The sequence below is a fragment of the Apis mellifera genome, linkage group LG8 (genome assembly GCF_003254395.2).
Source record: "Apis mellifera strain DH4 linkage group LG8, Amel_HAv3.1, whole genome shotgun sequence".
In the NCBI taxonomy this organism is placed as follows: domain Eukaryota; kingdom Metazoa; phylum Arthropoda; class Insecta; order Hymenoptera; family Apidae; genus Apis; species Apis mellifera.
The window spans coordinates 7,452,171-7,479,644 of record NC_037645.1 but is presented as its reverse complement, the minus strand read 5'-3'; the positions used below and the strand labels follow the sequence as shown (position 1 = coordinate 7,479,644).

At 37.1% G+C, this 27,474-nt stretch overlaps 1 protein-coding gene across 1 annotated transcript in view; it reads right to left on the bottom strand.

Annotated features, from left to right (window-relative positions):
* AChE-2 (acetylcholinesterase 2) overlaps positions 1-27,474 on the bottom strand; it is a gene marked incomplete in the record, with an annotated part of 134,894 nt that overhangs the window by 82,192 nt on the left and 25,228 nt on the right. Inside the window, 5 exon segments of the mRNA NM_001040230.1 lie at positions 8,319-8,330; positions 18,736-18,741; positions 21,136-21,138; positions 21,140-21,146; positions 21,149-21,157. Coding sequence (NP_001035320.1) covers positions 8,319-8,330; positions 18,736-18,741; positions 21,136-21,138; positions 21,140-21,146; positions 21,149-21,157 — 37 coding nt within the window.

The window sequence follows — 27,474 nt, the reverse complement described above, 5'->3', positions numbered from 1 at the left end:
AATAGAAAAGATCCTGATGTTCACATTGCTCACCATAGAATAGAAAACCGTATGTTTAAATTATCCACCATAAAATAGAAAAGATCCTGACGTTCACCTTACTCACCATAGAATAAGAAAAAAAAAACCTTATTTTCAAATCATCAGTTATAAAATAGAAAAGACGATCATCAAATTGCTCGCTGTAGAATAGAAAACCGTATGTTTAAATTATCCACCAAAAATAAAAAAGATCCTGACGTTCACCTTACTCGCCACAGAACAGGAAACCTTATCTTCAAATCACCGGCTATAAAATAGAGAAGATCCTAACCGTCCACATTACTCAAATCCCTGTGTCCTATGTTCAAATCACCCATCTGTTCACCCGACTCGCCAACGCGAATGGAAACTCTTCGTGTTGCACAAATTGCACGACATCAATTCGATTAAACTCTACGGGAATCGCGACTTTGCATCATCCCTCGATCGTGTTCATCCTAGAGAAGAAGTGGAAGAGGATCACGAGCGAGAGACGTTTGGGAGAGACGTGTGTGCGATAATGGCACATCTTCTGACCGAGTTTCTTACCGAGAGGGGAGGAGGAGGAATGGAGAAAGCGAATGAATAATTTAGAGAGAGTGCGGCCTGCTCCCCCTCCCCTCCCCTCCGTGTATAACAGGGGAAAGGTAGAAGGTCGAATATGGCCCGGCCCTTCCGGCTGTGAAGTGTATCTGGCTCAAGGACGAGGAAAGGTCCTGCAGAGGCGCGGCCTTATTTGCCGCGTTAATTGCGCCTCCTCGCTGGATAAATGTTATCCTTTGGCTGGATAAATGTTACCGGAAGCCGGGAGTCACTGGATATTCAAGCAGTTAGTACCAGTTTTGTAGTAAAGGGAAATTTGTCGCTTTAACACACGCTGAAACTGAAATTTCCTCCCTCCACTCAACGAAATTCCGGGTGAAACGTTGAAACGTCGTCCAAACGTTGTATTTTATTTCAGCTCGGATCATTCATAGGAAATTCGAAGGAAATTCCCATGATATTCGTCTTCACAAAATTGAAATTGAAATGGATTTATACTCGTTCGATAAAGCAGATAAGACAGAAAGAAGAAAAGAAATAGGAAATCGTTTCAAACTCACAATTAATATAATAGTAATAAATATTGTGAAGATTCGATAAAGACTCGAAAAAATGAAACGAGACGAATTTTTATGAAAATTATTCTTCTCCAATAATATTTTCTTGAATAATTAAATCCTTCCTCTCTAGATTCTCTATTTAGATAGATTCTCTTGAAAAATTATCATCTCCAATTTCGTTCACGTGTCTACACAATCCTCTGAACAAACCACCACCAAAAAGTTTCGCTCAGGATTATTGAGGAAATTATTGAAGTATTTCATTCCATTTTCAAACATATATATATATATACACATATATCTAGTTCGTTTTCTCGCGTTAAAATTCCCCCAGCAAAGTTGTCCAGAGCGCAACGCTCACTTCTATTTGCTCCGTGGCCGGGAAACGTTAATTCGTCGTGTCGGCGACGTTTCGCGACGGACCGGCGTGCGTCAGAATCGTTTACCCGTTTCGACCGCGTTGAAACAGGGTCAGATGCATCCCTGGATATGTCTGACTGTCTCTTTTGTCCCTTCTCATTGCCCCTCCCCAAATACTTAATCTCCACCCACACTTATATTCTCGTTCCGTACATTTCTCTTTTATTTCTTTTACTTCTCTCTACTTCAGAAGTGAATACATAGATTGGCTTCTCACTTTATTTTCGATAATGAAAATTTTCGTTCGAAATGAAATTATATATATCGTTTAATTCGAAAGGGTATATTGATAATAAGCCTTGCATCGTGATCGTGGAAATTTCCTCGTGCAAGGGAATGAAATTAGTTTTAATCGTATCTTCTTCTCCTCTTGCCTCTTGTTCTCTCCCTGTCGTAGAATCGTAAAATCGTTTCGAGAAGATCGATTTTATATTCGATCTCGCGTGTCTCAAGGCATTCGTCTCGAAGATTATGCATCGAGTTCTATATAAGCGGTCCTGAATCGTTTTTGTTTCGATTTCTTCCTTATTTCTTGTTTCTTCGAGGACGAATCTTGTGTTTCTTCGTTCTTGTGTTTCAATTTGTATTATATTTGATATATAGAGATTTTTTTTTGTTTTATTGTTTTATGTATTGTTTCTTTAACCTCTTTTTTATTCTTTTCGTAGAGGATAGATATGTATTCTTGGGTTTGTATTTATATGTATTATATGTAGTAGAGAAATTTGCTAGATTTATTCGTTTCTTTTCAAGGATGAACTTGTAATAGTATTTCTTCTTGCATTTCGATTTATAGATTGTTGTTAAAAAATTTTCAGGTTTTTCTTTCTTTCTCTATTTCTTCTTTTTCCAAATCTATTATTTTTGTTTTCTTTCTCTCTATTACACTCGAATCTCCCACTTCTTCTTCCTCTGTTTCTTCTCATCTTTGTTCAAAAATTTTCTTCCTCCATCGCATATTTTCATCACTTCTAAAAGACTTATTACAGCAATATTTATTTATGAAGTTAATATTGAAAAATCAATTACTGAAATGTTATCTATAATAAATTTATATCATTAACGTTAAATCTTCATAAATTAAAAATTTCAAATTTAAAAATTAATGTATATTCTATAACTATTATAATTTATATAATTTATTTATTAATTTATATAATAAATTTTATAAATTAAATTTAAATAGCTTATATTTAGAGTGTAATATTAAAAATTTTTTAAATTTTTTAAATAATAATTTTAGGATAATCTAATATCCAAATGATTTATTAACAATAAATTGCTAAATATTAGCTTTAACTAATTATTTGTTTATAATAAAAATCTTCTTATCATCTTTTTTAATTTCTTCTTCGTCTAAAAATCCTCTTCCTCGTCATAATATATAATAAACTAATTAGAAACTAATTTCGTTTTTCTTTTATCTTTTCATGACAATGAAACATCAAGTCGTTTCATAAATTCTACAAATTCGATCTCGTTTCAATTTCTCTCAAGTTTAAATTTCGTCTTCGTCAATTTCGACTTCATCTTCTTCCAGAACGCGGCGCAACGAAATTTTGGAAACCCAGTTTCTGGCGTACGTTATATACTTTGCATAATCTTTTCCTCCAACAATATTCTTACCTTTTCGTTATTAATTTAATAAAAATCATCATCGGAATCAAACGAATTTTTCTCACGAATACCAGCTCTCGTACATGCAATAATAATAAGGTTTGGAACGAAGTTGGCCGGACAAACAATTAGCGACGCTCGTGTGAAAAAACGGAATTACTCTTCGAACAAAACCAAATATTTCCTTTCGAATTTTCTTTCCTCGATTCTTCCATCCTTCTTCCATCCTTCTTCCATCCTTCTTTCATCCTTCTTTCATCCTTCTTTCATTTTTCTAATCCATTCATCGGTCTGAATTCCTGAATTTCTGATACTCGTTCTGTTAATGCGTTCTCAGTTTCGTCGAGTTGAGCGCCGTGGATGAGGGTGGATCCGCTTTGGATGATGGGCCGCTGCTCCGCTTTTGTTTGCCCTGAACGTTGGCCGCCGCCATTAAGCGAGCCAAGGAGGGAGCCGAATCGCGAGGAACGGGGGGGGGGAGCCGCGATTCCTAACCCAATTCCTGTTAAAAGGGTTAATGATTCCGATGCACGCGAATACGCTTGCGAGATTCTGCGGTGAAACGCGAAATTCGCGCCGCTCTCCATTTCCCTCGCCACCAGTGGCCTAATTTTTAAAAGGCGGGTAATTTAAATCGCATCGAAGCGCTTAGAAACGTATTTCTTTTCTCTTCTCTCACGATACCGAAAGAAAGATTATGTTTTATGAAAAGGAAAGGATATATATATGTACTTTATGAATTTTGATTTATAATATCAAAGGTTTATAGGCTTACTGAAGAATTCGGTTTTTAAGACTTTATTTGAAGGAATGATATCGATAAGGATGAGTAAAATCATAAGCATGATTTTTGTTATCATGGTTTTTTTAATTTCTCTTTATGAAATTGAACGACCAATTACTTTTCCAAATTAAAAAATATAATTTAGATCACGAAAAAATATTTTTACTGGAAAAAATAAATATATATATATGTATATGGGAAAAAAGTGTATAATAAAATATTTTAATAGTTATTATTAATAATTTAGAAAAAAAAGAAAATATTTATACAGTTTGTAAAATTTCCAATTATTGGAAGAGATATATTTATAAAAATATCTTATTCCTTTAAAATTGTAACAAATGTATCGATTTAAATATATTTGAATTTATATTTAATTTGAAAAATTAAAATATGGAATATAATTTTCCAAATTTTTTTTTTTTTTAAGCAATAATCAATTTGAAAGAATTGTGTTTCAAAAATGGTATTCAGATTTTAATTTTACTTGGATTAACTGTAATTTCAAAAAAAAAAAAAAGAAAAAGAAAACTTCTAATGATTCTATTCCAATCAATTTTAAAAACATATCAAGAAAACCAATAACCAAATCAATAATATTCTTAACTGTTGAAAATTAATTGATTAATCTTACAATATTTTCGAGGAGACATTTTTCAGTGATAGAAATTTGAGATTTTTTTTTGTAACCAGTAACTAGTTTCATGACAAGACGTGTTCAATGATCTCTGATATATACTATAGGACTTCGAGATTGGAGTTCGAAATATGGGGCCAAAGCTTGGATTCAGAAATATGGGGTCGAGCAACGAAAACGTGTTAATGTGAGAAACGAGGTTGAACGAGCCTTCCTGATTTTTTTTTTTTTTTTAGGATATTTACACACTTTTCGTAACACGCGTTGCAGTCGATTTGTTACAATTTTAAAAGAATAAAATACTATCAATCTCATAAATACATCTCTTCCAACTCTCGGAAATTTTTAACAGACAACTTTATAACTCGTTGAACCCGAAATCAATTAATCTTTGATTAAAATACTTCTCCTTCTCTTAAATTATTAATAACTCGATAAATTTTATCTTAATTTCTCCTTCCTATACCATATTTTCTCAGCGAAAAATATTTTCATTCCACTTCAAACGTTAACGCACTTGTATCATCACGATAACTCTCATCATCGATCGAAAGCGAGCGACAAACTCCGTAATAAGCAATCAAAGAAAATCAATCAAGATACAGGACTAATTCTCCTGTTCTTCTTATCCAATAAAATTCGATCGTTAAAATGCTTCATCCATTCATTCGAGTGTACTCGATTTATTATATACCAGACACGATCGAATCCTCCTTTCCGGCTATTAAACTCGATATAATAACAACGATATATGAATATTTTGTCGAATATATGTATATAATCTCAGATTTCCGGCTTAAATTCGAGTACGAATACGAAATGACGATGGTCATTTCCTGAGAAGAGAATTGTTCATTCGGTCGGAAAGGGGTGGAAATAATTGACTCGAGTGATTAGACAGGATTCGAACTTTGGTCAGCATTCATCGGGATCTTCGTCGTTAAGCTGTCCACACCCCGGATTTATCGTCGCCCGCATTAACCTGGTTAAGCGGCGAACAATAGGGGTATGTGCCCACAGGACACAGCCCTGTTATAATTTATATTATGCCCCGTGTATATAGACTGAGATTTTAGGTGGGAGGAGTGAAAAGGAAAAAAAATACAAAGGAAGGAGGAAAAGTTTGATCGTGAATCAGGAGACGAGAGTCGCGTTTGAGAAAGTTGCGAGCGAAAGGGGAAGAGATTGGGTAAAAGGGAGTGGATGAGAGACATATTTATTGCAATTTTTTCGGAATATCTTTCCGAAAAAGGTGAATTTCAGGTTTTATAGCCTTTCGAACTTGGTTAGACATTATTTATATCGATTGTCGCTAAGTTAGGTTAGGTTAGATTCGATATACTTGGATTTTCTAACCTTTAAAACTTGGTCAAATTTGATCGTCGTGTATTATGTTAATTTAAGATTCGATATATTTAGGTTAGGCTCGATTTGAATCAATTATTGAGCGTTAGGTTAGGTTAGATTCGATATACATAGATATACATAGATTTTCTAACTTTTCAAACTTGGTCAAGTTCGATCGTCGTGTATTAGGTTAATTTAAGATTCGATATATTTAGGTTAGGTCGATTTTATAACCTTTCGAACTTGGTTAGGCTCGATTTGGATCGATTGTTGAACGTTAGGTTAGATTAGATTCGATATACTTGGATTTTCTAATTTTTAAAACTTGGTCAAGTTCTATCGTCGTGGATTAGGTTAATTTAAGATTCGATATATTTAAGTTAGGTCGATTTTATAACCTTTCAAACTTGGTTAGGCTCGATTTAGATCGATTGTTGAGGGTTAAGTTAGATTAGATTTTTTATACATAGATATACATAGATTTTCTAACTTTTCAAACTTGGTCAAGTTCGATCGTCATGTATTAATTTAAGATTCGATATATTTAGGTTAGATCGATTTTATAACCTTTCGAACTTGGTTAGGCTCGATTTGGATCGATTGTTGAGCGTTAAGTTAGATTAGATTCGATATACTTGGATTTTCTAACTTTTAAAACTTGGTCAAGTTCGATCGTCGTGTATTAGGTTAATTTAAGATTCTATATATTTAGGTTAGGTCGATTTTATAACCTTTCGAACTTGGTTAGGCTCGATTTGGATCGATTGTTGAGCGTTAGGTTGGGTTAGATTCGATATACTTGGATTTTCTAACCTTTAAAACTTGGTCAAGTTCGATCGTCGTGTATTAGGTTAATTTAAGATTCGATATATTTAGGTTAGGTCGATTTTATAACCTTTCAAACTTGGTTAGACTCGATTTGGATCGATTGTTGAGCATTAAGTTAGATTAGATTCAATATACATAGATATACATAGATTTTCTAACTTTTCAAACTTGGTCAAGTTCGATCGTCGCGTATTAGGTTAATTTAAGATTCGATATGTTTAGGTTAGGTCGATTTTATAACCTTTCGAACTTGGTTAGGCTCGATTTACATCGTATGTTAAGTTATGATCGATACACTTAGATTTAAGTTTTCTAATCTTCCTAAAATTGGTTAGGTTCGATTTGCGTCGATTGTCTCGTGTTAGGTTAAATCTCCTTCGACACATTTAAATTTAGACCGCGTCTAATTTAATTCATCACGAAATTGACACGAATATCCCATTAAGCGATTGAATTATATTGAACACTACAGGTCATTGATACCAGATCTTTAATTCCATTAATAACAGTACAGTTTATAAATTAAATTTATAAACTCTGAATTCATTCATCTAACTTCAGAGAGATCTCTTACTGTTATATATATATCAATAAGATTAAATTAACCAAAGATCCCATGAATTAAATACTTTATCTTAATTCAAGACAAATTTAAATAAAATTTAAAACAACTTTGTCTCCTCGCTACGTCATCTTCCTAAACCAGATCAAACATATCCAATAGAGATATCGTCTCAACTATTCCCATATCGAACAGACTGAGTTATCAAACTCGGTTGCTCGATCGAAATAATTCCATACTTAAATTAGATCTGGACCAACCACCGCAGCTTTTCATCGCGACACGCCATCGAAATCGAATCGAACGAGGCGTCCGTCAATCTTTCCCTCGACTTCCATATTGGACACGCTCTTGCACAATCACCATCACCATCAACTCTTGCTCAAATTATTACAAGAGATCGATAAACGTTTCGACCAACGAATTTTCGAATAATCCCATCACCTTTCCCCGTGACATCGACAGTATCCCCTTGTCCCACCTGCATCCAAACCTAACCCAACCTAACGTAACCCAACCTAACCTAACCTAACCCCACCGTTTTCTTCGATACACGTGTCGTGAACGACGTGTTTCATGTACACAATATACACAGGTGAACAAGTTGCGCGAAGGAGATAAGAATTTTTACACATCGTGCCAGATATTGTTGGATAAAGAAGGAACAGGAAGATAATAGGAGGGAGGAGGGAGGAAGAGATAGGCGAAGAGGGCGTAGCCGAATCTTTATGGGTGTCATCGATGCAACCTAGCTTGAAAGTGATTCTAGTCACGTAGAGCGGCAACTCTTGAATAAAAATTCGATCTCTATGGAGATGAGATATCCGGCTGCACCATATATAGACTGCTGATTTTATAAACGAGCGGAGGCAGTCCACTATCCCTGTGCTAATTGCCACGATCACGAATTTCAACCAAATCGAGTCGATTCCAATTCGAAAATCATTCCGAAAAATTTGTAAAATTTTTTGAATTTTCGAGGATCGTTCTGAAAAATTTCTTCTCGAAAATTCGATCGATTTCAAGCGAGTTTAAAGAAATTCTTAAAAATTTCCACGATTTTAATAACGTGAAATGAAAATTGTGAGGTGAAAATTGTTCCGCCTCACCAAGTAAGAGCGTCTCAGGGTTGGACGTGTTCGTGGACGAGGGAGGAAACGGGAGGCGCTTCAAGTTTGGATGCTAACGAACCGCGAGCGAAAAGGGCGGAAAATTAGATTAAACGTTTCGTGTTCCTGATCATCATCATCACCCAAGTTATCGCTAATATCATGCAACGTATCTACTCGATATATCTCTAATCACTCACGAATCTCCTTTTTCCCAATTTTCGACGAACTCAATGTCTTACCCTTCCTCACCTAAAATCGATCTTAACCGAGTTTTACAGCTCCATTTTCAATATCGAATCGACGTATTCAAGTTCCATTCCATGGATTATTATATTTGATATATTCTCTGATAGTAAAATTAATTCACCTTTAGTAGACGTGTTCAAGTTCCATTCCATGGATTATTATATTTGATACTAGATATATCTCTAATTACTCACGAATCTCCTTTTTCCCAATTTTCGACGAACTCAATGTCTTATCCTTCCTCACCTAAAATCGATCTTAAACCGAGTTTAACAGCTCCATTTTCAATTCATTCCATGGATTATTATATTTGATATTGGATATATCTCTAATTACTCACGAATCTCCTTTCTTTCGACGAACTCAATGTCTAAAATTGATCTTTACAGAGTTTAACAGCTCCATTTTCAATATCGAATCGACGTATTCAAATTCCATTCCATGGATTATTATATTTGATTTATATTGGATATATTTCTAATTACTCACGAATCTCTTTTTTTCCAATTTTCGACTCAATGTCTTATTCTTCCTCATCTAAAATCGATCTAAACCGAGTTTAACAGCTCTATTTTATTCTATTTCAATATCGAATCGATGTATTCAAGTTTCATTGCATGGACTATTATATTTGATATATTCTCTGATAGTAAAATTAATTCACCTTTAGTAGACGTATTCAAGTTCCATTCCATGGATTATTATATTTGATATATCCTTTGATAGTAAAATTAATTCACCTTTAGTAGACGTATTCAAGTTCCATTCCATGGATTATTATATTTGATATTGGATATATCTCTAATTACTCACGAATCTCCTTTTTTGCGACGAACTCAATGTTTAAAATCGATTTTAACCGAGTTTAACAGCTCCATATTCAATATTGAATCGACGTATTCAAGTTCCATTCCATGGATTATTATATTTGATACTGGATACATTTCTAATTATTCACGAATCTTTTTTCCAATTTTCGACAAATTCAATGTCTTCCTCATCTAAAATCGATCTTAACTGAGTTTAACAGCTTTATTTTATTCTATTTCAATATCAAATCGATGTATTCAAGTTCCATTCCATGGATTATTATATTTGATATATCCTCTGATAGTAAAATTAATTCACCTTTAGTCTCATATACTCTTCTCCCACTCTTTTCTTTCTTTCCATCATCCATCATCAGAGAAGGTACCAATAACAACTCAAAGAAGAAAAGAAATTGGAACGGATTCGGATGTCAAATTTCGAAATTAAATATTGGAAGATTAGGAAGCACGGATCGTTGGAAAACGTTCGAAGATTCCATCAGATATCTGTCAGGAAAATATGTTTCCACCAATTTTCTCCGATCTTCTTTCGGACAAAGAGGCCTCACCCAACCAACAACATCCTCCCTTCCCTCCCTCCCCCTTTGCAAGCCCATTTCCGGCCGGGACGACGATTCGCCGATCTCTCCTCGCCGCTTCCGCGACGGAAACGCGGCAAAAGAATCCCGAGAACTCTGTGAATTCGAGAATCGTGGAGGGGAGAGAGATTAAAATTTATATCGGCTCGAATGCTGGGTGGATTGGAATTCGAGCGATTTCATTTCGGAAACGAGAGCTTTTTTTTTTCTTTCGATACTTTCCAAGGGAATTTCGCTCGACCTCCGAATCGGAGGGATGAGGGGGGAGGGGATAATAATAATTTCGCCTCGTCGACGGTGTATCGAGAAGAGTGGATTGGACAAATGGTCGGATAAAATTGAATTCGTATTGGAAAACATGACCTTTTATCGTCCAAGAAATCGCATATGAGGAATCTCGATGAAACGAAGATCGTGGAAATAGAATAGCGTCTAATAGAATTTGCGTAGAAAATATTTTTCCATCCAATTCTTGTAATCATTCGTTACTGAATTTTTAAAAAATTTCGAAATTTATTATCTCTGATATCTCTCGCCAATTCTATTTGAGAATTAATCTCGAAATTCGTTGAATCACCATTGATTGGAAAATGAAATTCCCTATACTTTTATATATAGTTATATATAGTTTTTCCTGTAACAAAATTTTCTAATAATCATTGGCAAATCGATTTCCTCTCCCTCTCTTGAATTTTTGAATCTTTCATTTCTTGAAAGGAAAAATCACATTTTTTTTTTTAAATAAAATCCTCGAGTTGGATAGAAAGCGGTGCAAGATTCCTCTTTCTCCCCGCTCGCGGTTGAAATCGTGGTTTTCCGGCGAACCGTGTTTTCGCCGAGATCTCGGCACAAACGATATGCATGGAATACGTAATACCATGTTCGGCTGACGCAATTCAAGTCCGGGCAAAAATGCCAAATAAGCAACCAGCGATATCCCTGTTTCCATATTACGGAAAAAATATTTTTCCATCCGATGCCGTTCTCACCATCCATTACGTTGGGCAACGCCAAGTCTTCGTTTTTAAAAAATCTCGAAATTCTTCTTCCATTAAGCATCAAATATCGTCTTTCTAAATCTCTCGAAATTCGTTGAATCATTGATTGGAAAAATTGTATAAATATTTCTAACTAATATCGATATTGAAAAAAGGAAGATCTTGAATTGTTCATAATGAAAAAAAAAGGAATAATTAAATTAAAGAAATAATAAATACAATATTTTAAGAAGGAAAAAGAATAGGGGAGTGGATTCTATGGATATATATATCTCGTTCCAGGGGAATAAAATGGAATTCGTCTCTCGAGACGAAACGTCAGAGGACTCGTCACAAACTTACAACTTGTACTTCGCCTTTTTCTCGAGTAATGAATAAAGAAACTCTTCCCTACTGGCTTAACTAGCCAGCTTCCCCCTTGATTCAATTACCTTTCTTCCAACTCAAACATGCCCCCACCCTCCTCCATCACGAAACCCAAACGTACCTTCGAACGTATCAGCCTCGACCCTGTTACACCAATTCGAACGCCATTTCTAGAGAAGCTAAAATCGTATCCAACGTACGTGCGACAAAATCGAAATTATTTCGTCATCCTCCTCCTCGTATTACAATAAAATATAATATTTTTGAAAAAAGGAACAGAACTCTTTTCATTCCTATCTTCTCTTCTTTATTACTATTAATTCCATTCTTCATTTCAAACACTTTTTCTTCACGAAAGAAAGAAAAAAATACTCTCATCTCGTGTATACACAAACGAAAAAGAAGAAGAATTTTTCGAAGAATCGAAACAGGAGAAAGGAAAGATTCCTCGAGAGAACGAGCTCGCTTTTAAATCTCTCTTTTCTCTCTCTCCTCTTCCACTGTTTATTTAGCTTCTTTAAGAGGAAGGATGGGCCATTTTTGGTCCCATCGGTACGAGAGAAATAGAGAGGAGAGGAGAGGAGGATAATTAATTGGAAGAGAGAATTTCTCGCGCGAAAGATTCTCCCTCCTCTGGAAGAGCAAACGGCTCCGAGTGACCTGCAAACCTGTTGGAAAACCTGGCAAATATTTGCGGGCTTCGCTCGTGGGGGGAGAACAACAAAGAAACTCGAGCCCATTAAAAAGATGACGATCCTTCAATTAGAGAGGCCGAAGAAATTTTTCCCCCTTTCTTTTTTTTTTTTTCTTTCTTTTTAACGCTGCTCCGCTCGCGTGGTGGCAAGCCTCGTGAAAGGGGAGGAGGGAATTTTTGCGATCCAGCCTCGCTTCAATTAAAACGCGTTTTTTTTTTTTTTTTTTTCCCTCACCGAGGTGAAAACACGAACGAACGATGATGCGCAGGGTGATTCATAAATGATTCGAGGGGAGGATGAAGAGTTATCGATGGATTATTTGGGTTGGAGTTTTTCAATTATGGAAATGATAAGTGATAAATAAACCAATCGATCGAATCGAGTGAACGAAAGTGAATAAACGAAATTTCAATTTTTAATTATTTTTCAAGAAGTGAAAGTGAGCGCGTCTCATTTGCTGATTTTTCAAATTTGTCTTGAATTTTTAATTTGATAATTTTTATATCCCCGATCATGGCGATTCGATACGTGCCTCGAAGCTTGAGAAAAAAAAATGTTTGACAAATTGCTCTGCTTTTTGGTTATATACAGATTTATAGAATTCACAAGTTGGAACGAGCAGAATTCGATAAATTTCCAATTCTGTGCGATAAATGAAGACTTCGGGGGATGAGATTGAAAATGAATAAAAAAAAAAAAGAAAGAAAGTCAATCGGATGAATGGTTAGCAATAGTTTCGCTATTTCCGACTTTGTAGCGCTCCACAGTTTTTTCTTTTTTCTTCTTCTTTCTTTTTTGAGGAAAAAAATTATGCCACGCAGCTGAAAATCGAGAGATTTATCGAAAGAGATATCGTGTCTTATGGTTCTTCGTTATTAATTTTTAAAAAAAGGGTAAAAGAAAAATTGCGCGCGCGTTCGATCTTTATATTATACATTGTCCGTCACACGCGCCACAGGCCAATTGTATAAATCTTCTCCCTCTCTCGAATAGAAGAACGTTGGAATATAAACGTCAGTTTATTCTCGTTTATTCTCGAGCAACGACAAAAAGCGTATTCTTCGTTGCGGTTAAATGAACACTCGCTTGCCTCGAAATAAATATTCCTATTTCGATAATTACGAGTTATCCATTCGATATCATATATCCCTTCACAGTGAAACGAATCTACTCTTCCTTTAAACTCAAATTCCAAAGATATTCGCGACCAGAACAACGTATTCAAATACGACACGAAGATGAAAAGAAATGGAATTTAACGAAAAACGCGAGGAATTGAGTTAGAGTTAGAGAATAAGAGAACGTAGAGATCTTGGAAGAGAATCCTGGAAGTCAAGAAAAATTCGAAGGAGAATAAGATCTCACATGACAATTGAAAAATTGTCAAACAACAATTTCCTTTCTTCAACGGATTAATATCAATGCGAAAAAACTAGATGTTTCGATAATAAGCTTATAACAATCCAAACTAACGGCCTGTCCTCCTCTCCCTTGTGTCTTAATTCGAGATCTCTCCTTCCTAACAATCTTCCCTTCCTTCCCTTCCTCTCCCTCCTCCTCAATGCAATCCAGAAATCTGGAAAACCGGCAATTAATTAATCCTCGATCAAGATCATTCTCGTTCGTTTTATCAACCTCACCTTTCTCTCACGCGAGAACGAAACACGAAAGAGGAGGAGGAGGAAGAGGATGCTCTTCTCCTCCCCCTCCACGTGTTTGTTCACGTGTCTCGTCTCGGCGATTCCACAATGATGAGGCGAAGATTAAAGCCGGATCCATCCACAGCCCCGTTAATTAGAGGCGATGGCGAGATTCATCATCGTGTGGGTGCAAAAACATTCCCTCGTTATAATGCGCTTACATCACCCTTTCTCTCCCCCCCTCTCCTTTCTCTAATAGGCTTATCCACCGACTAAAAGCTTTCTTCCCTCAGGAGAAAGGAGGGAAAGCTTTTTCATCGATTAAGCGATGTTCAGATAGGCGAAAGGGACGATTCGTTCTTTTTTTTTTTTTTTTTTGAGAAAATGTGTCGTATCAAGTTTCTCTCCAACTCTTTTTCGTTCTTTCATATTTTGTAAAATTCTAGTGATCCCTAGAATGACTGGTAAGTTCTAGTGATCTAATGAGAATAGATAATAATTTTATTAGAAAGAAGGTAATTATTCTTGGTCGTCGTGTAAAATTATAGAGGGTTTCTTTTTTTATTTTTTCGAGAAGAGATGAGGGGAGCGTGCGACTGTCAGATTTTAGCATCTTGGAATACTTGGATAATTTTACTTGGTTACTTAGGTTAGATCAAAAATTGAGGTGGATCTCACAATTACGTAGTAAACGTAATAAACTTCCCCCTTTCGGGGATTTATTCCCCTGGTGGGAGATCTTCCGCCGAGCAAAGTGTAATTTAAAGTCTAGGGAATTTGTTTTCGAACCGTCTTGGGTTCCTCTTCCTTGGTTGGTTCAACTACGAGAAAGATCGAAAGATGTTATTATCGAAACGACGTTCTTTTAATTATAATTTAAAAGCCAAGAGAAGAATTTAACTCTTTTGATATAGAAAAAATATTCTTTTCTCTATGTGATTCATGGAAAGAAATATAGGGAAACACTTTTTGAGGAATGTTTTCGCTCTATAATTAAGGAATTAAGGAAAAGCACCTTAGAAAAAAAAAACTAGAAATTTAGTAGGGATATCGAAAATGTATCGTTAGCATTAAACTTTTTTGATGTTAAACCTTCGCCATTGAACGTGAAACACATGTCCTATATGTAAAACTTTACCCATCGATCAACGTTATTTTAACTTTCGTTGCCGAATGGCTGACCCATTTTTAGAACGAGCAATGTTATTTTACCAACAATCCGAAGTGAAAGTAACCAAATCGATGATCCACGTGAATCAATTTATTCTGAAAAAATGGAATTCGTTTCGTGACTCACCGCCATACGATGATGTCGCGTTAAAACTGAGACGAAAATTCTAGCCAAGAATTTCGCGAGACTGCGAGGCTCTCCTTTCGACGGGAACCAGAAGGACGAAAGTTCGCTCGTAAAACCGGAACCCAACCGTGTTTTCCAATAAGTTTGACGTTTATGAGACGACGTAGTAGTCGTGGCCAAACGTAGTCGAGCGAGGAATTGAAAACAAGCAAAGATTCGGTGTGCGCCGTGGAAAAAGGGAGGGAGGAAAAAAGAGTGTATCGAGTCGGCGATATTTCCTTTGATATAGGGAATTTTTTTTCCTTCCCCTTTCTCCCTCCTCTCTTTAATTTTTTCCCTACAATCGTAAATCGTAGGAAATTCGTTCTGAAAGTTACCGATACGAAAGGTGGAAAAAGTTGCTCCTTCTACGCTTCCGCTCGTTTTTCTTAATTTCAGAAATTTCAGTTTGAAGATTACGAGCAGCGAAGAAGTTGGTAAATAATATTTTTCAATTTTTAAAGGTGAGAAGAAGTTTCGGAGTAGTTTGGATCCGAGTTTTTCTTTTTTTTCTTTTTTCTCCGGTATTGTTCCAACATTGTACGTAATTACGCTGTCTGTCAAAATCTAGTTACTTTTTATTACTCAGGTTTCGAAAAAGTGTTCATCTTCTTCCAATATTTTCCGATACGACTCTTAAATCTCTAAAAACAAATTGAAGATATTCGATAACATCTTATTTATTCCGCTTGAATATTTACTACAACGATCCAAATAAACAAACGAAGAAAGCAAAACGATGCGAATAAATAATTCGAAATTAATATATTTTTTCAAACCTATATTTTCTCGAATAGATTTGTCTCGATTGACTCGTTCCTTCTCTTTTCTCTAGGGAGAGAGAGAGAAAAAAAGACGTCGAAGCAATAAGAGAAATCCAAGATGGAAACAATCCCATCGTGAAACAATTTCTCCTCTTCGGGATGAGCGTTGAATAAGCGTTCTCAGAAAGAATTTCGTCGAGGAAACTTCTCTTCGAATACGGGTTTTTCCCCTTGCCAACTCTTCTCTTCGAGGGAAGAATTAATGGATAAAAATTTCGCGTCGATCGATAAGGTAGGAATCGCGGTAATAAAAAGATTTCCAGTAAATTTCCACCAGGCGAAGGAAGACGCGTCTCGAAATGGAAAAACGTCGAACGGCACGTATGACAGATACTCATCGCGAGGAACAGAGTAAAGAGCAGTCAGCGTGATTTTCATCGTGTTCCCTGTCTCTTTCCTCTCTTCATTCATATATGGAAGAGAATTATTCTAACCACTCGTGTTGAACAAATTTATTCCTTTATTTGCGTGTGTAATCATTTTCTATCGATCAGATTTACAATTATTTAACTATAATCCTCGAATACAGTAAGTGAAATAAATAGAAATAATTTTTGAAATTTTATAATTGATTCTAAAACGAAGAGCATGATTTTCATCGTGTTCTTTGTCTCTCTCCTCCTCTCTTCATTCATATATGGAAGAGAATTATTCGAAGTACTCGTGTTGAACAAATTTATTCCTTTATTTGCGTGTGTAATCACTTTCTATCGATCAGATTTACAATTATTTAACTATAATCCTCGAATACAATAAGTGAAATTAATAGAAGAAATTTTTGAAATTTTGTAATTGATTCTAAAACGAAGAGCATGATTTTCATCGTGTTCCCTGTCTCTCTCCTCCTCCTTCTCTTTTCATTCATGTATGGAAGAGAATTATTCGAACCATTCTGTGTGTTGAACAAATTTATTTGCATGTATAATTAGATATTTTCGAAAAAAAATTATAAAGATAGATAGAAATATCTAAAAAATAGAATAGAAATTTCTATCTAATAGATAGAAACTATATTTTCCATCGATCAGATTTACAATTATTTAATTATAATCCTCGAATACACTAAGTGAAATCAATAGAAGAAGTAATTTTTCAAATCTTGTAATCGATTCTAAAACGAAAACATCGTGTATTCCCTAATTTTTCCCGTCGCACTTTTCAAGTATTGCCACATCCTCGATTCAATATTACAAATCTCTCGATCGATCCATGCTTCATTCGTGTTTACGTTTCTTCATCTTCGAAATGAGACAACACTATTTCCACGAATATATGCCACGTATAGATTCGAAAAGATAAAGGATTTGAAATTCTCTTCGACGTAACATCGAAAACAAACACACTCATTCGCTATTAAGCTCGGTTATCGAGATTTTCACGAATCGAGAGGAGATTTCAATGAGAATTGCCCGGTAAATTTTCCCAGCCGAGATAAATCTCGCGCCACGTATAAATTTCTCGCGTATAAAACTAGAGAAGAGGAAGAAGAAGAAGAAGAAGAAGAAGAAGAAGAAAGGGAATGGAAAGGGAATATAAGAAGTTTGCTCGAGGAAAGTTGGGGAGAGCCGAGCGTTGAATCGATACGTTGGCCAAGTTCCACCAGACGACACCCCGCGATAAAAAGTCACGAACGACGGGGAGGGAAACGATGCGCTCGGCCGATCGATCGTGCACGGTTTCGAAAGAGATCATCGTGATCGCCGAGTTCGAAAACTGGGCCAAACTCGGTTTCTTGTCAATTTCCAAGGGATTTTTTCAAATTTTGTTCGACTATCATTTCGAAAGTTTAATTTGAACCTGTTACAAATTAATTTACACGTTGTTAATTCAGAGTTTGGGGAGAGAGTTAGAGGATGGAAATTAGACCATGATGATTAAAATTTTAATTAATACCTACCTGGTATTAAAATTAAAGGATTTTAACCTGATATTGTTAATAATAAGTTCTCTTTCGAATCATAAAAATTTTTAAAAATTCTCTTCAGAAACGTGTGCAAGATGACTCGAGTCGCTCGATCGAATTAAATTAAATTTAAGATATTCGTAAACTCTGATCCAACTTGAGAGGCAATTAGATCGAGTTGAACATCGTTCCGACCGGTTGTTTTCCGGGGATAAAATAACGAAGAGGCTCTCCGCGTTTAAGTCTGATTCAGCGTTTAATAGAAAGAGAGGAGAGGAGGGGGAGGGGGCTCAAGGCCGAGCAGCCGACAAACAGGAACACGTCTGGAACGAGGATGATGGGAAGATGCGGCGGCGTAGCAAACAATCGCGAATCTACCCGTTCGACGTCGTTCAAGCATGGCCGCCAATTGGCAGCCATCAACGAAATTGCCGCGAGATTAGTGGATAAGTGTCTTCACCGCCTTATCGAGTCAAGACGCCGATTATCTCGACGCGGATGACGTCTCCTCTTCCGTGCGTTGTTAAATCGTTCAATATCGTGCCGAGTGAAATATTTAAACCGAACGAGCTAAAAATTCCTTTCGATTTCTCTTCTTCCTTCTCACTTATTTGAATGTTAATTTCATGGATGGATCATTGGATTCGATAGTAGAAAAGAAAGGGAAAAATTTGTTTCGACGTAGATAGAAATTTGTATTATTAATTTTAATCGTTGTTTTAAAATTCTTACGAAATGGATAGTTTCCCTTTTTATCAGTTAACGGGCGTCGAGAATGGGGCGAAATTTTGAATTAAAAAGGGAAAATTTTCAGACGAAAAATCGTCGCTTAACTCGACGAGAGATCGATTTCATCTCTTGATTAAATTTTCATTCGACGATACTTTCATCGTTCTCCGTTCTAAAATTTCTATTTTTCAATTTTTTCCCTTTTTCAATCGCTGCTCCTGTCAACTCCTGTCCCCATCCGTCCGTCATTCCAATTTTTGTGCACGCGTGAAAAGGGGAATGAAAAGCTCGCGATGCTCGGTTTCCTGATACCCAACAACGACGACGATAATCAACACAGTGCTCCCTCGTTGCAACGTCGCCATTATCGGGCGTCATTACGTGTTCAGCCTAAATTCCCCGCCTGGCACACACCACCCATCATACCACGCGATAACCATCCTGCCTCGTTAATCCTTCTAACCGACTTTCTGCCTCTCCCTTAACGCGGCTGTAATAATTTTCCATAATTTTCCAACCATAATTTCTCATCAACCGATGTTTTTATATCTCGATTATATTCGTGATATTATCGACAATTTCGCGAAATTTAATAATTCTCATCGAAAAGCGTACTTTCGAGGAAAAGTTTATCAACACGATAACGAATATAATAAACATTTTTCCACAACAACGAAGAATCCGAGGATTCTTGAATTCATTCTTTCTCATCTCGATTATATTCGTGATATTATCGACAATTTCGCGAAATTCAATAATTCTCATCGAGCTCTTACTTTCGAGGAAAAGTTTATCAACACGATAACGAACAAAATAAACATTTTTCCACAACAACGAAGAATCCGAGGATTCTTGAATTCATTCTTCCAGAAAATATGAGAGAGAACGAAAACGAAGGTGTAGAGATAGAGTTACAGACAGAAACAAAGAGAGAGAGAGAGAGAGAGGGATGGAAAGCTTTGATCGGGGGGGGAGGAGGAGGGAACGCTCGAGTGGGTCACGGAGCCGAATAGGATTCCGTTCACGTGAAACTTGTTGCTTTGCCTAAGCGAAGGGAGAATAATTGGCCAACGTTGCGTGCCGACGATAATGTCCCTTACGTGTCCCTCCCTTATTTTTCCAACTCCTCCTCCTCCTCCTCCTCCTCCTCTTTTGGCCCCCCAATCAAGGGGTCTCTTTGGCGAATTTCCGCGACCCGATAATCGCCCCGCCTCGTCCCTCGAGTAATGGATTTTCCAATCAGCCCGAGGCCGTTTTCTCCATTTACCAACGTAAGGGCTTGACACTTCTCATTTTGCCCTCTCGGTTCGCTTCCATTTCGATATCGTCTCTGTGCAGAAAGAGAGAGAGAGAGGAACTAATTCCTCGAAACTTTAAACTCTTCGCGTGTCTCTTCAACTCTTTTTAACTTGAGAGGCTTCCGTCTAAAACTGACGATGCTATCCTATATTTTTTTCTTCCTTTCTTTCTTTCTTCCAAGCGAGTTTAAATTAGATGAAGAACGAGGCAAACGACGAGTTATTTCCACTCGATTCTTTTATTAATCCAAAGTCCAAAGTGGAATTGAGCGATACCCAATCCAAAATCTAGCTCGAAGTAATGATTGAACTAATTCATCGAAACAGTCCACACTTCTTCTCCAAAGAGGCGTCAATCGAACTTTTCCCATCCTCGATAAAGAAAAAAAAAGAAAGAAAGAAAAGCGGTCCCCGTCCGACTTTTCTCGAGCGCAGGTAGGCAGTTTCCACTTCCTGGAAAATCGCGGAAATGTCATCGTGCTGAACACGTGTCCGTGCGTGAACGTAGTCGTCCATAAAACTCTCTCTCTCTCTTTCTTTCTTTGCCTAACCCAACTTTCTCCACTCCTCGCCCCCGTTTCTTCGACTTCCTTTTTCTTTCCCCCTTGTCTTTCCCCAAGTTTTCGAAGCACGTGACGAGTCGCCGGCTGGACTCCGAGGGAGGAAACGGAGGATTAATTATGCAAAACGTGACTCATACGATCGATACACCCGGTATATACACCCACGCCGCATCAACTTACAACCGTCGTTCCCGATAATGGAAGGCCCCCTCCTCAACCCCGTCTACTCCGTCGCGTATTATATCATCGATCTGAGAATCGACCTTTGCGAATTCGGCACGCGCTGGTATTTAGAGAAATTTGTTGTTAATTGATTGTTTCTTGTCAGAATCGAGAGAAGTCGTTTCTTTTTACGTCCTATATTCTTTTTTTTTAATGAAAGATTCGAGGGGACTATTTATTGGATTCTTTGCTTCTTTTCCCTTTTTTCTAAATTCGATTATTTAAGATTGTTTCGGTTTCAGGATAAATATTACAAAGCTTCTTACGATCGTTGTCTATGAAATTAAAGTTTAAATATTTGGTTACGACTTTTCGCCAGCGGTGCGCAAAACTGTTTGAGCAAGTTTCGATTTCCTAAGCTTGGAACGAGAAAAGTAAGCAGAACGACGCGCCATGTCGTTTGAAATTGTTGCACGGGAAATTGTCGGAGCGATTCTTTTTAAGAAACGAAAGAACGCTCTTCCAGATGGCGCCACGAACGTAAAGGTGAAGTAATTTGGAAGTTACGACCGTGGAAAGAAAGGAGGAATAACTTGTTTTCACAACTGATAGTTAATTGATGGAGAAGAATTGATTGAGAGTTTGAGAATTTTTTGGATAATTGGAGCGATTTCGAGAGTCCTCTTCAAAATATGGAACGATGGAGATCCGTCGATTTCATTTCATTCATCTTTCACAGCGAGAGAAAAAAAAAAATTGACTCGACTCTCCAAACTTTCTTCTCGAAAATTTTCAATAAAGATACAATTTTTCAAAAAATCGTTCTAATCTAATTTTAATCTCACGAATTTGAATGAATTTGAATTTCATCTTAACAAACTTATTATTACTATTCCAACTATGAATACAACTCTGCGAAATAATTTCAAATGAAAAATATCTTCCTTCATATTTCGAAACAATCATTTCCCTTCCTCTCCCTATTCGCTCTAATAAATGAAAAAAAAAAAAGAATACAAAAGAAACGCGTAGCAGCATCTTTAACATCTTTCCAATCCTTGGCCGATACGAAATCAAACAGACACCTGGACACGAGAAAAAGAGAGAGAGAGAGAGAGAGAGGAACTATATATCGTTTGGGAAGCCGGAAGCCGGGTCAAAGGCGAGGCGATTAATCGTTTAACGTCGCTGCGAGCGACTTCCGCGCTTTATAGCGCCGTGAGAACCGGCCCGAGAATTTATTGATTGCTTGATTAAAACATGACGGTCGAGGTATGTAGGGTAAGCTGCACACAGCTATCGACCCCCCTCTTTTCCCTCCCCCCCGGATAGGCGATTCGTTATCGGTCCCGGCTCTCGCCGTGCCGTGAAAACATGCCGTCGTGGATCAACTTTTTGCCAGCCTCCTCCTCCTCCTCTCCTCCTCTGTGTCGTCCCATCCGGCTACTACTCTATCCGTCCTCCCCCAAGCGCGATAACCGTCCCCATCCACCCACGCGCTCCCCACCTTCCCTGGGAAAAGCCCAACGGCCGGGTTTCCCTTCGAACTTCCGCTCCAAGTAACATAAAGTGCGTTTACTCGAGGAGAAACTAGTTTACCCCCGATAAGAAACTTGGAAGGGTGAGGGGAAAGGGATCAGGAAATTTCTTCCATCCCCTTTTTAGCCGGGGATAGCTCCATTTCCATGTCCGTGTTGCGAGTATATTCCATTTCTTTTCTTTTTTTTTCTTTCTCGAGAAGAAATTCACAAAATGTGTGAGAGAGAGAGAGAATTTATTGGAAGGTGGAAGTAGTAGTGAGTAAGTAAGGTTTGAGAGACAAAAGTTCGATGATCGATCCGCGGTTTGAACAGAATCGCTTAACGCGGACACGATCCTCGGGGGTCTTTTCGTCGTGTCGAAACCGCAAAGTTTGCCGTGGTTCTCTTTTTCTCTTTCTCTCTATCTCTCTGCTGTGGTCGTGACCGATTAGCAGTTTGTGAAGCAGAGAAGGAAGAGGAAAAATATCTCGTTCGATCGGGATCGAATGTTGTAATAACGATATAATAACGATGGTCATTTTGAGTTTATGAATAATTCAGATGGCATCATGATGGAATCGTTAACCTCTGATAAGATGTTTCCAAAGGGAAGCGATGGACCCTGTTTCCCTTTTCACGTGCAATAACAGATCGTCCCCTGACGAGATCTCTTAAATCCCATATAGGAGCGACTAAGGGTGAGATATGGGTCGTAAAAAGATACGGTATACTTCCTTACGACCGAACGATCAGGGGAAATAGGGATAACAGGGTTGGCTGGGCAGCAAGAATTCGAATTTGTGTTGGAATCGTTTATTACCCTTATATGTATCGTGGGATTTAAATAATAGAAATATCGTGGCTTGAATATTCTCCTCTTTTTCTTTTTTTTTTTTTTGTTTAACTCAATCCAAAGCAATATCGTTTATTTCTGTTGATAAAGAAAATATTATCGTGGCTTGAATGTATATATATTTATTTCTTTTCTATAGCTTTCGGTTTAATCTCGTTGAAATCGCTTTACGGAGTCGCGCGATACTTCTTCCGATAAAGAGAATCGAAGCGAGTACGCCTTAGTGTGTATACGTGTATGTGTGTGTGTGTGTCTACGTCTTCATTTTTTATGATATTATGGCAGAGAACTTTAATGGCCCTGCACAACAACTACTACTCCTACGAGAATCGTTTTTTCACATTCCCAGATCCGGTATTACTAAAACTTTCCGTCTTACTTTATGGAAATCCAACAACTTCCCCCCTTTTCTTTCTCTCTCGACTTTTTGCACACAATTTCCTTAAATGCTATTGCAAAGTAATCCCCATTTTTCACTTGATAAATTGCGAGGACGTTTAAAACTCGTAGAAGATTATTTGCGAGAAAGTTTCATTTTTTCGTAAGATATTTACAAAAACACAATACACCTATATACCCCTTTTCTTTTCTTGTTTCTTTCAATTTTTCTCATTTCTTCAACAATTTCTCGATTTCGTAAAATTCTTCCATTTTCCAATTCACGCACAATTTCTTTTTTTTAACTTTTCTTTTCAAAAAGTCGTATACATTTTCTTCTTATTTCACGCACATAAAGAGAAGCTTTTCTTTTTCTTTCTCCCTTCGAATAATTTTCTCTATCGAAATTTCTTCTTTTCAGCTATACACGAAACACATCCATTATTTTCTCTCGAAAATAACAAGTGAAAAATTTCGTCGTCTCAACCGGGCGGACGGGGGGATTCGAACCCGGGTCGTTCGGGGTACCAGTCAAATACTCTATCATCTCGGCCATCCAGACTCTCTCATTCATCATCCTTCCTATCCGTATTTATCCATTCTCGACTCATTCGTACGTATCAAAATATACACTGCATGCGTTCCTCCGCCACCAACATTCTCAAAATCCCCCCAAAAAAAGAAGAAGAACCGCGTGTTGATCTACAGGAACGCGCAATACTCCGCAGTATACGAGGTGTACATATGTATTACAGCATAGCCCTGTTTACAGAGCGTCCGAAAGCCAAACGCCCCACTTCAACCGAGGCTCCGAACACCCTCATACATTTTAATGTCCCATCAAAGCATATTTACCACATACACACACACGGGCGTTAACCAACCCCCTCCCCTCCCCTCCCTCTCTATTACTCGCCGTTCTGATTGATCGAACCGAGGTAGTAATAATCGTGAAACCCATATATAACCAACTATTACCGTCCATCCAAATGGGATCTGGATATAAATAATAATCAATTGGCAAACATCGGATGACAATTGAACGTTTCTTTCTTTTGGATATTAATTTTTCGAAAATCGAAATCGAGACAACGAAGCGGAAAAGAGAGAGCCCGCATACAATCCTTTCTTCCTCGCTCGTTGTTAAGTTCCGTTTAAATTGGAAGTCCAAGATCGTAACGCGGGTCGAAAACAGGGGCGTAACGAGACTGAGGGGCACTTCGCCTAATTTTTGTGGGCCGGTTTAAAGAGAGGGGTGGTCTCCTCTAATCAACCCTCCTATTTACTCGACCATCCACCACACCATCCCTTCCCATCCAATTTGTACATTTGGACGAGTCTACAGTTTTTCTTTTGTTACGCCCATGCGTCCGTTAGCAGTTTTCTTCTAATTCTTCCTGCCACACTGGGAAAATCGTTATCCTCCATCCGTTTCCCCAAACTTTTTTTTTTTATTTTACGGTTCTTCGGGCGCGGAGAAAGGAAGGGAAACAAAAACGGGAAAATTCGTAAACTAAGGGAAAAAATGAGTGGTATGTAATCGATCCTCCTCGCCACGTAAACGTCCCAACAGGAAACTTTTATGCTCCGAGTACCGCAATTAAAACCTCATTCATTTTCAACGTGGCGGAATGTGGTGGAAGGGTTCCTAAAAAACAGTGATGTTCGTTAAACGGGAGTTTAAAGGGAATGTGTGTGACACACGTGCACGGTTCGTCGAGATGAAATGGCCAAGTTATAAATCGACGGATTGAACCCATTTTATATCGACCTCGTCTTTTTTAACCCGATACTCTTTTCCAATTTCCATTTCAGAAATTCTTCTCTCGCGTGTAAGATTTCCTTTTTTTAATCTCTGTTCCTCGTTTTTTGAGGGATATTCGTAGATACGTAATTGAATCGATGACAAGAAATTTCTGCTTCGCAAGAATAAAAATCCTCGGATACGATTATTTTTATCATAAGAATTTCAAATAACATTTTATGATATAGAAGAGTCGATTCTAAAATAAATACGAAAGAAGACAAAATAAATATAAAATGTCGATTGAGACTTATTTATCAAGTTATTTATCAAGTTATTTAAAAATGAAGAGAGATGGAGATGAAGACAGGTTTATCTTTATCGTTCCACCAATTAATGCTTCGAATGAAACGATGAAACGAGAATTCTCGTATATTCATGTATTCATTATATGCGTTAAATAAACAAATCAATCGATACTTTTTCTTCTTTTTTATATCTATATTTTGGCTTCGTGGATACTCGATAGAACGAACGAAGGTAACAATCTCAATATATATAATCGTGATCACTCGAACGATTCCGAGACAACAAGGGGCGAAAAGTGGCGAGGATTGCCGATCGCGGCCGAATGAAATTCGAAATGGCGGATAACGGGGACGACAGGTGGCTCTGCCCGATGGGGAGAGAGGCGGTCCAATAATTTCGAGCCGTTGCATAATTCGATCGCGTCTGCAATCGGCTCTCGACTGGAGCTATCTGGAAATTCCATTTGTCATTTCGAGCAGGGGCGCCACGACGATGCTCGGATACGTTTTCGTTGAACCGAGGGCTCGTCTCTCGCCAGATGCTTTCGCTGCACTGTCTGCAATTACGCGCCATCAACGTATTCCACCAACGTATCCTGTACGTGTGCCCAGGGATTATCCAATCTAGGATTCTAGGAGTAGAGATTAGTCGACACTTTTGACGATTTCGAATGAGCTTATCCCTTCTCTCTCTCTCTTCTTTTGAAAAAAAAAGGATGGAAAATAGGTAATTTTAAATTATCGAATTCGCTTGGCCATTGATATATATATTGGAAACACTTGGATGGAATTTGGATGAAATTATCGATCTGATATTTTTTTTTTCATATTACAACGTGGAAGCGGATTAAATAATGAAAATTTGAAAATGAAGAATCATTAAATTACGCGTTGTTATCGTTCTACCGTTGTAATATTTATTGGAAGAGTAATGAATTTTCTTTTTTCTTTTTTTTTTTTTCTTTTCGATCTTTCTCTTTTCGATTGAAACGGTTAACGCGTCGGGAACACAGTTTCGTTGCGGCGATTCCCCGTTTTAAAATCGAATCACGATCCTCGACGTTGTTAATCCAGCTAATCGGTAAACAACTGGCCCGTTTGTTGTTGTTAATTAAAAATACAGTATGGAGAACACGTCGGGAGCGAAATAAGCGACGGGCACACCTGTTATTTATTATTACAATCGTGAGAGGACTGAGCGTGGAAAGAAGAGCGCAACAACCTGGCTTACACGTATTAATATTACATCGAGAATCTTCCCCTCTTGGGGAAACGTGCGCACTATATTATAATCTCTGGACAAAACGAACAATGTTTCGGTTTATTTCTACATTATGACCATCCGTATCTACTTATTCGAAACAAACATGTAATTATTCGAGTAATTAAAGTGAGTGAGTAGTATTCAAATTACGATATATTCTCGATTCGAACTGTGTATTCGAATTATAAGAGCTCATCGAGTATTTGAATATTTAGAATTCTGAATCGAATACTTCACAAGTATTCGAGTATCTAAAATTTTGAACGAGTATCTCAATATTTTATGATCGAGTAAATATATCGAAATATTCAGATTTGAATTGAATTTCGAATCTTTTAAATGAACGAATATTTGAACATTTGGATATCAATTGAATATTCAGATCTCAAGTAGTATTCAAATTATGATATTCTTGATTCTGTGTATTCGAACTTTATCGAGTATTTGAATATTCGAATATTTAGAATTTTGAATCGAATACTCCATAAGTATTCGAATATCCAAAAATCTCAATTGAACAAGTATCTCAGTATTTGAGGATCTTATGATCGAGTGAATATATTGAAATATTCAGTTCTGAATTGAATTTCGAATCGTTTAAATGAATGAATATTCATACACTTGGATTTCAATTGAGTATTCAGATCTTAAATAATATTCAAATTATGATATTCTTGATTCTGTATATTCGAAGATTAAGAGTTTATCGAGTATTTGAACATTCGAATATTTAAATCTGAATTGAATACTCAAAGTACTCGAGTATCCAAAAATTTGGACGAGTATCTCAATATTTGGGGTTCTTATG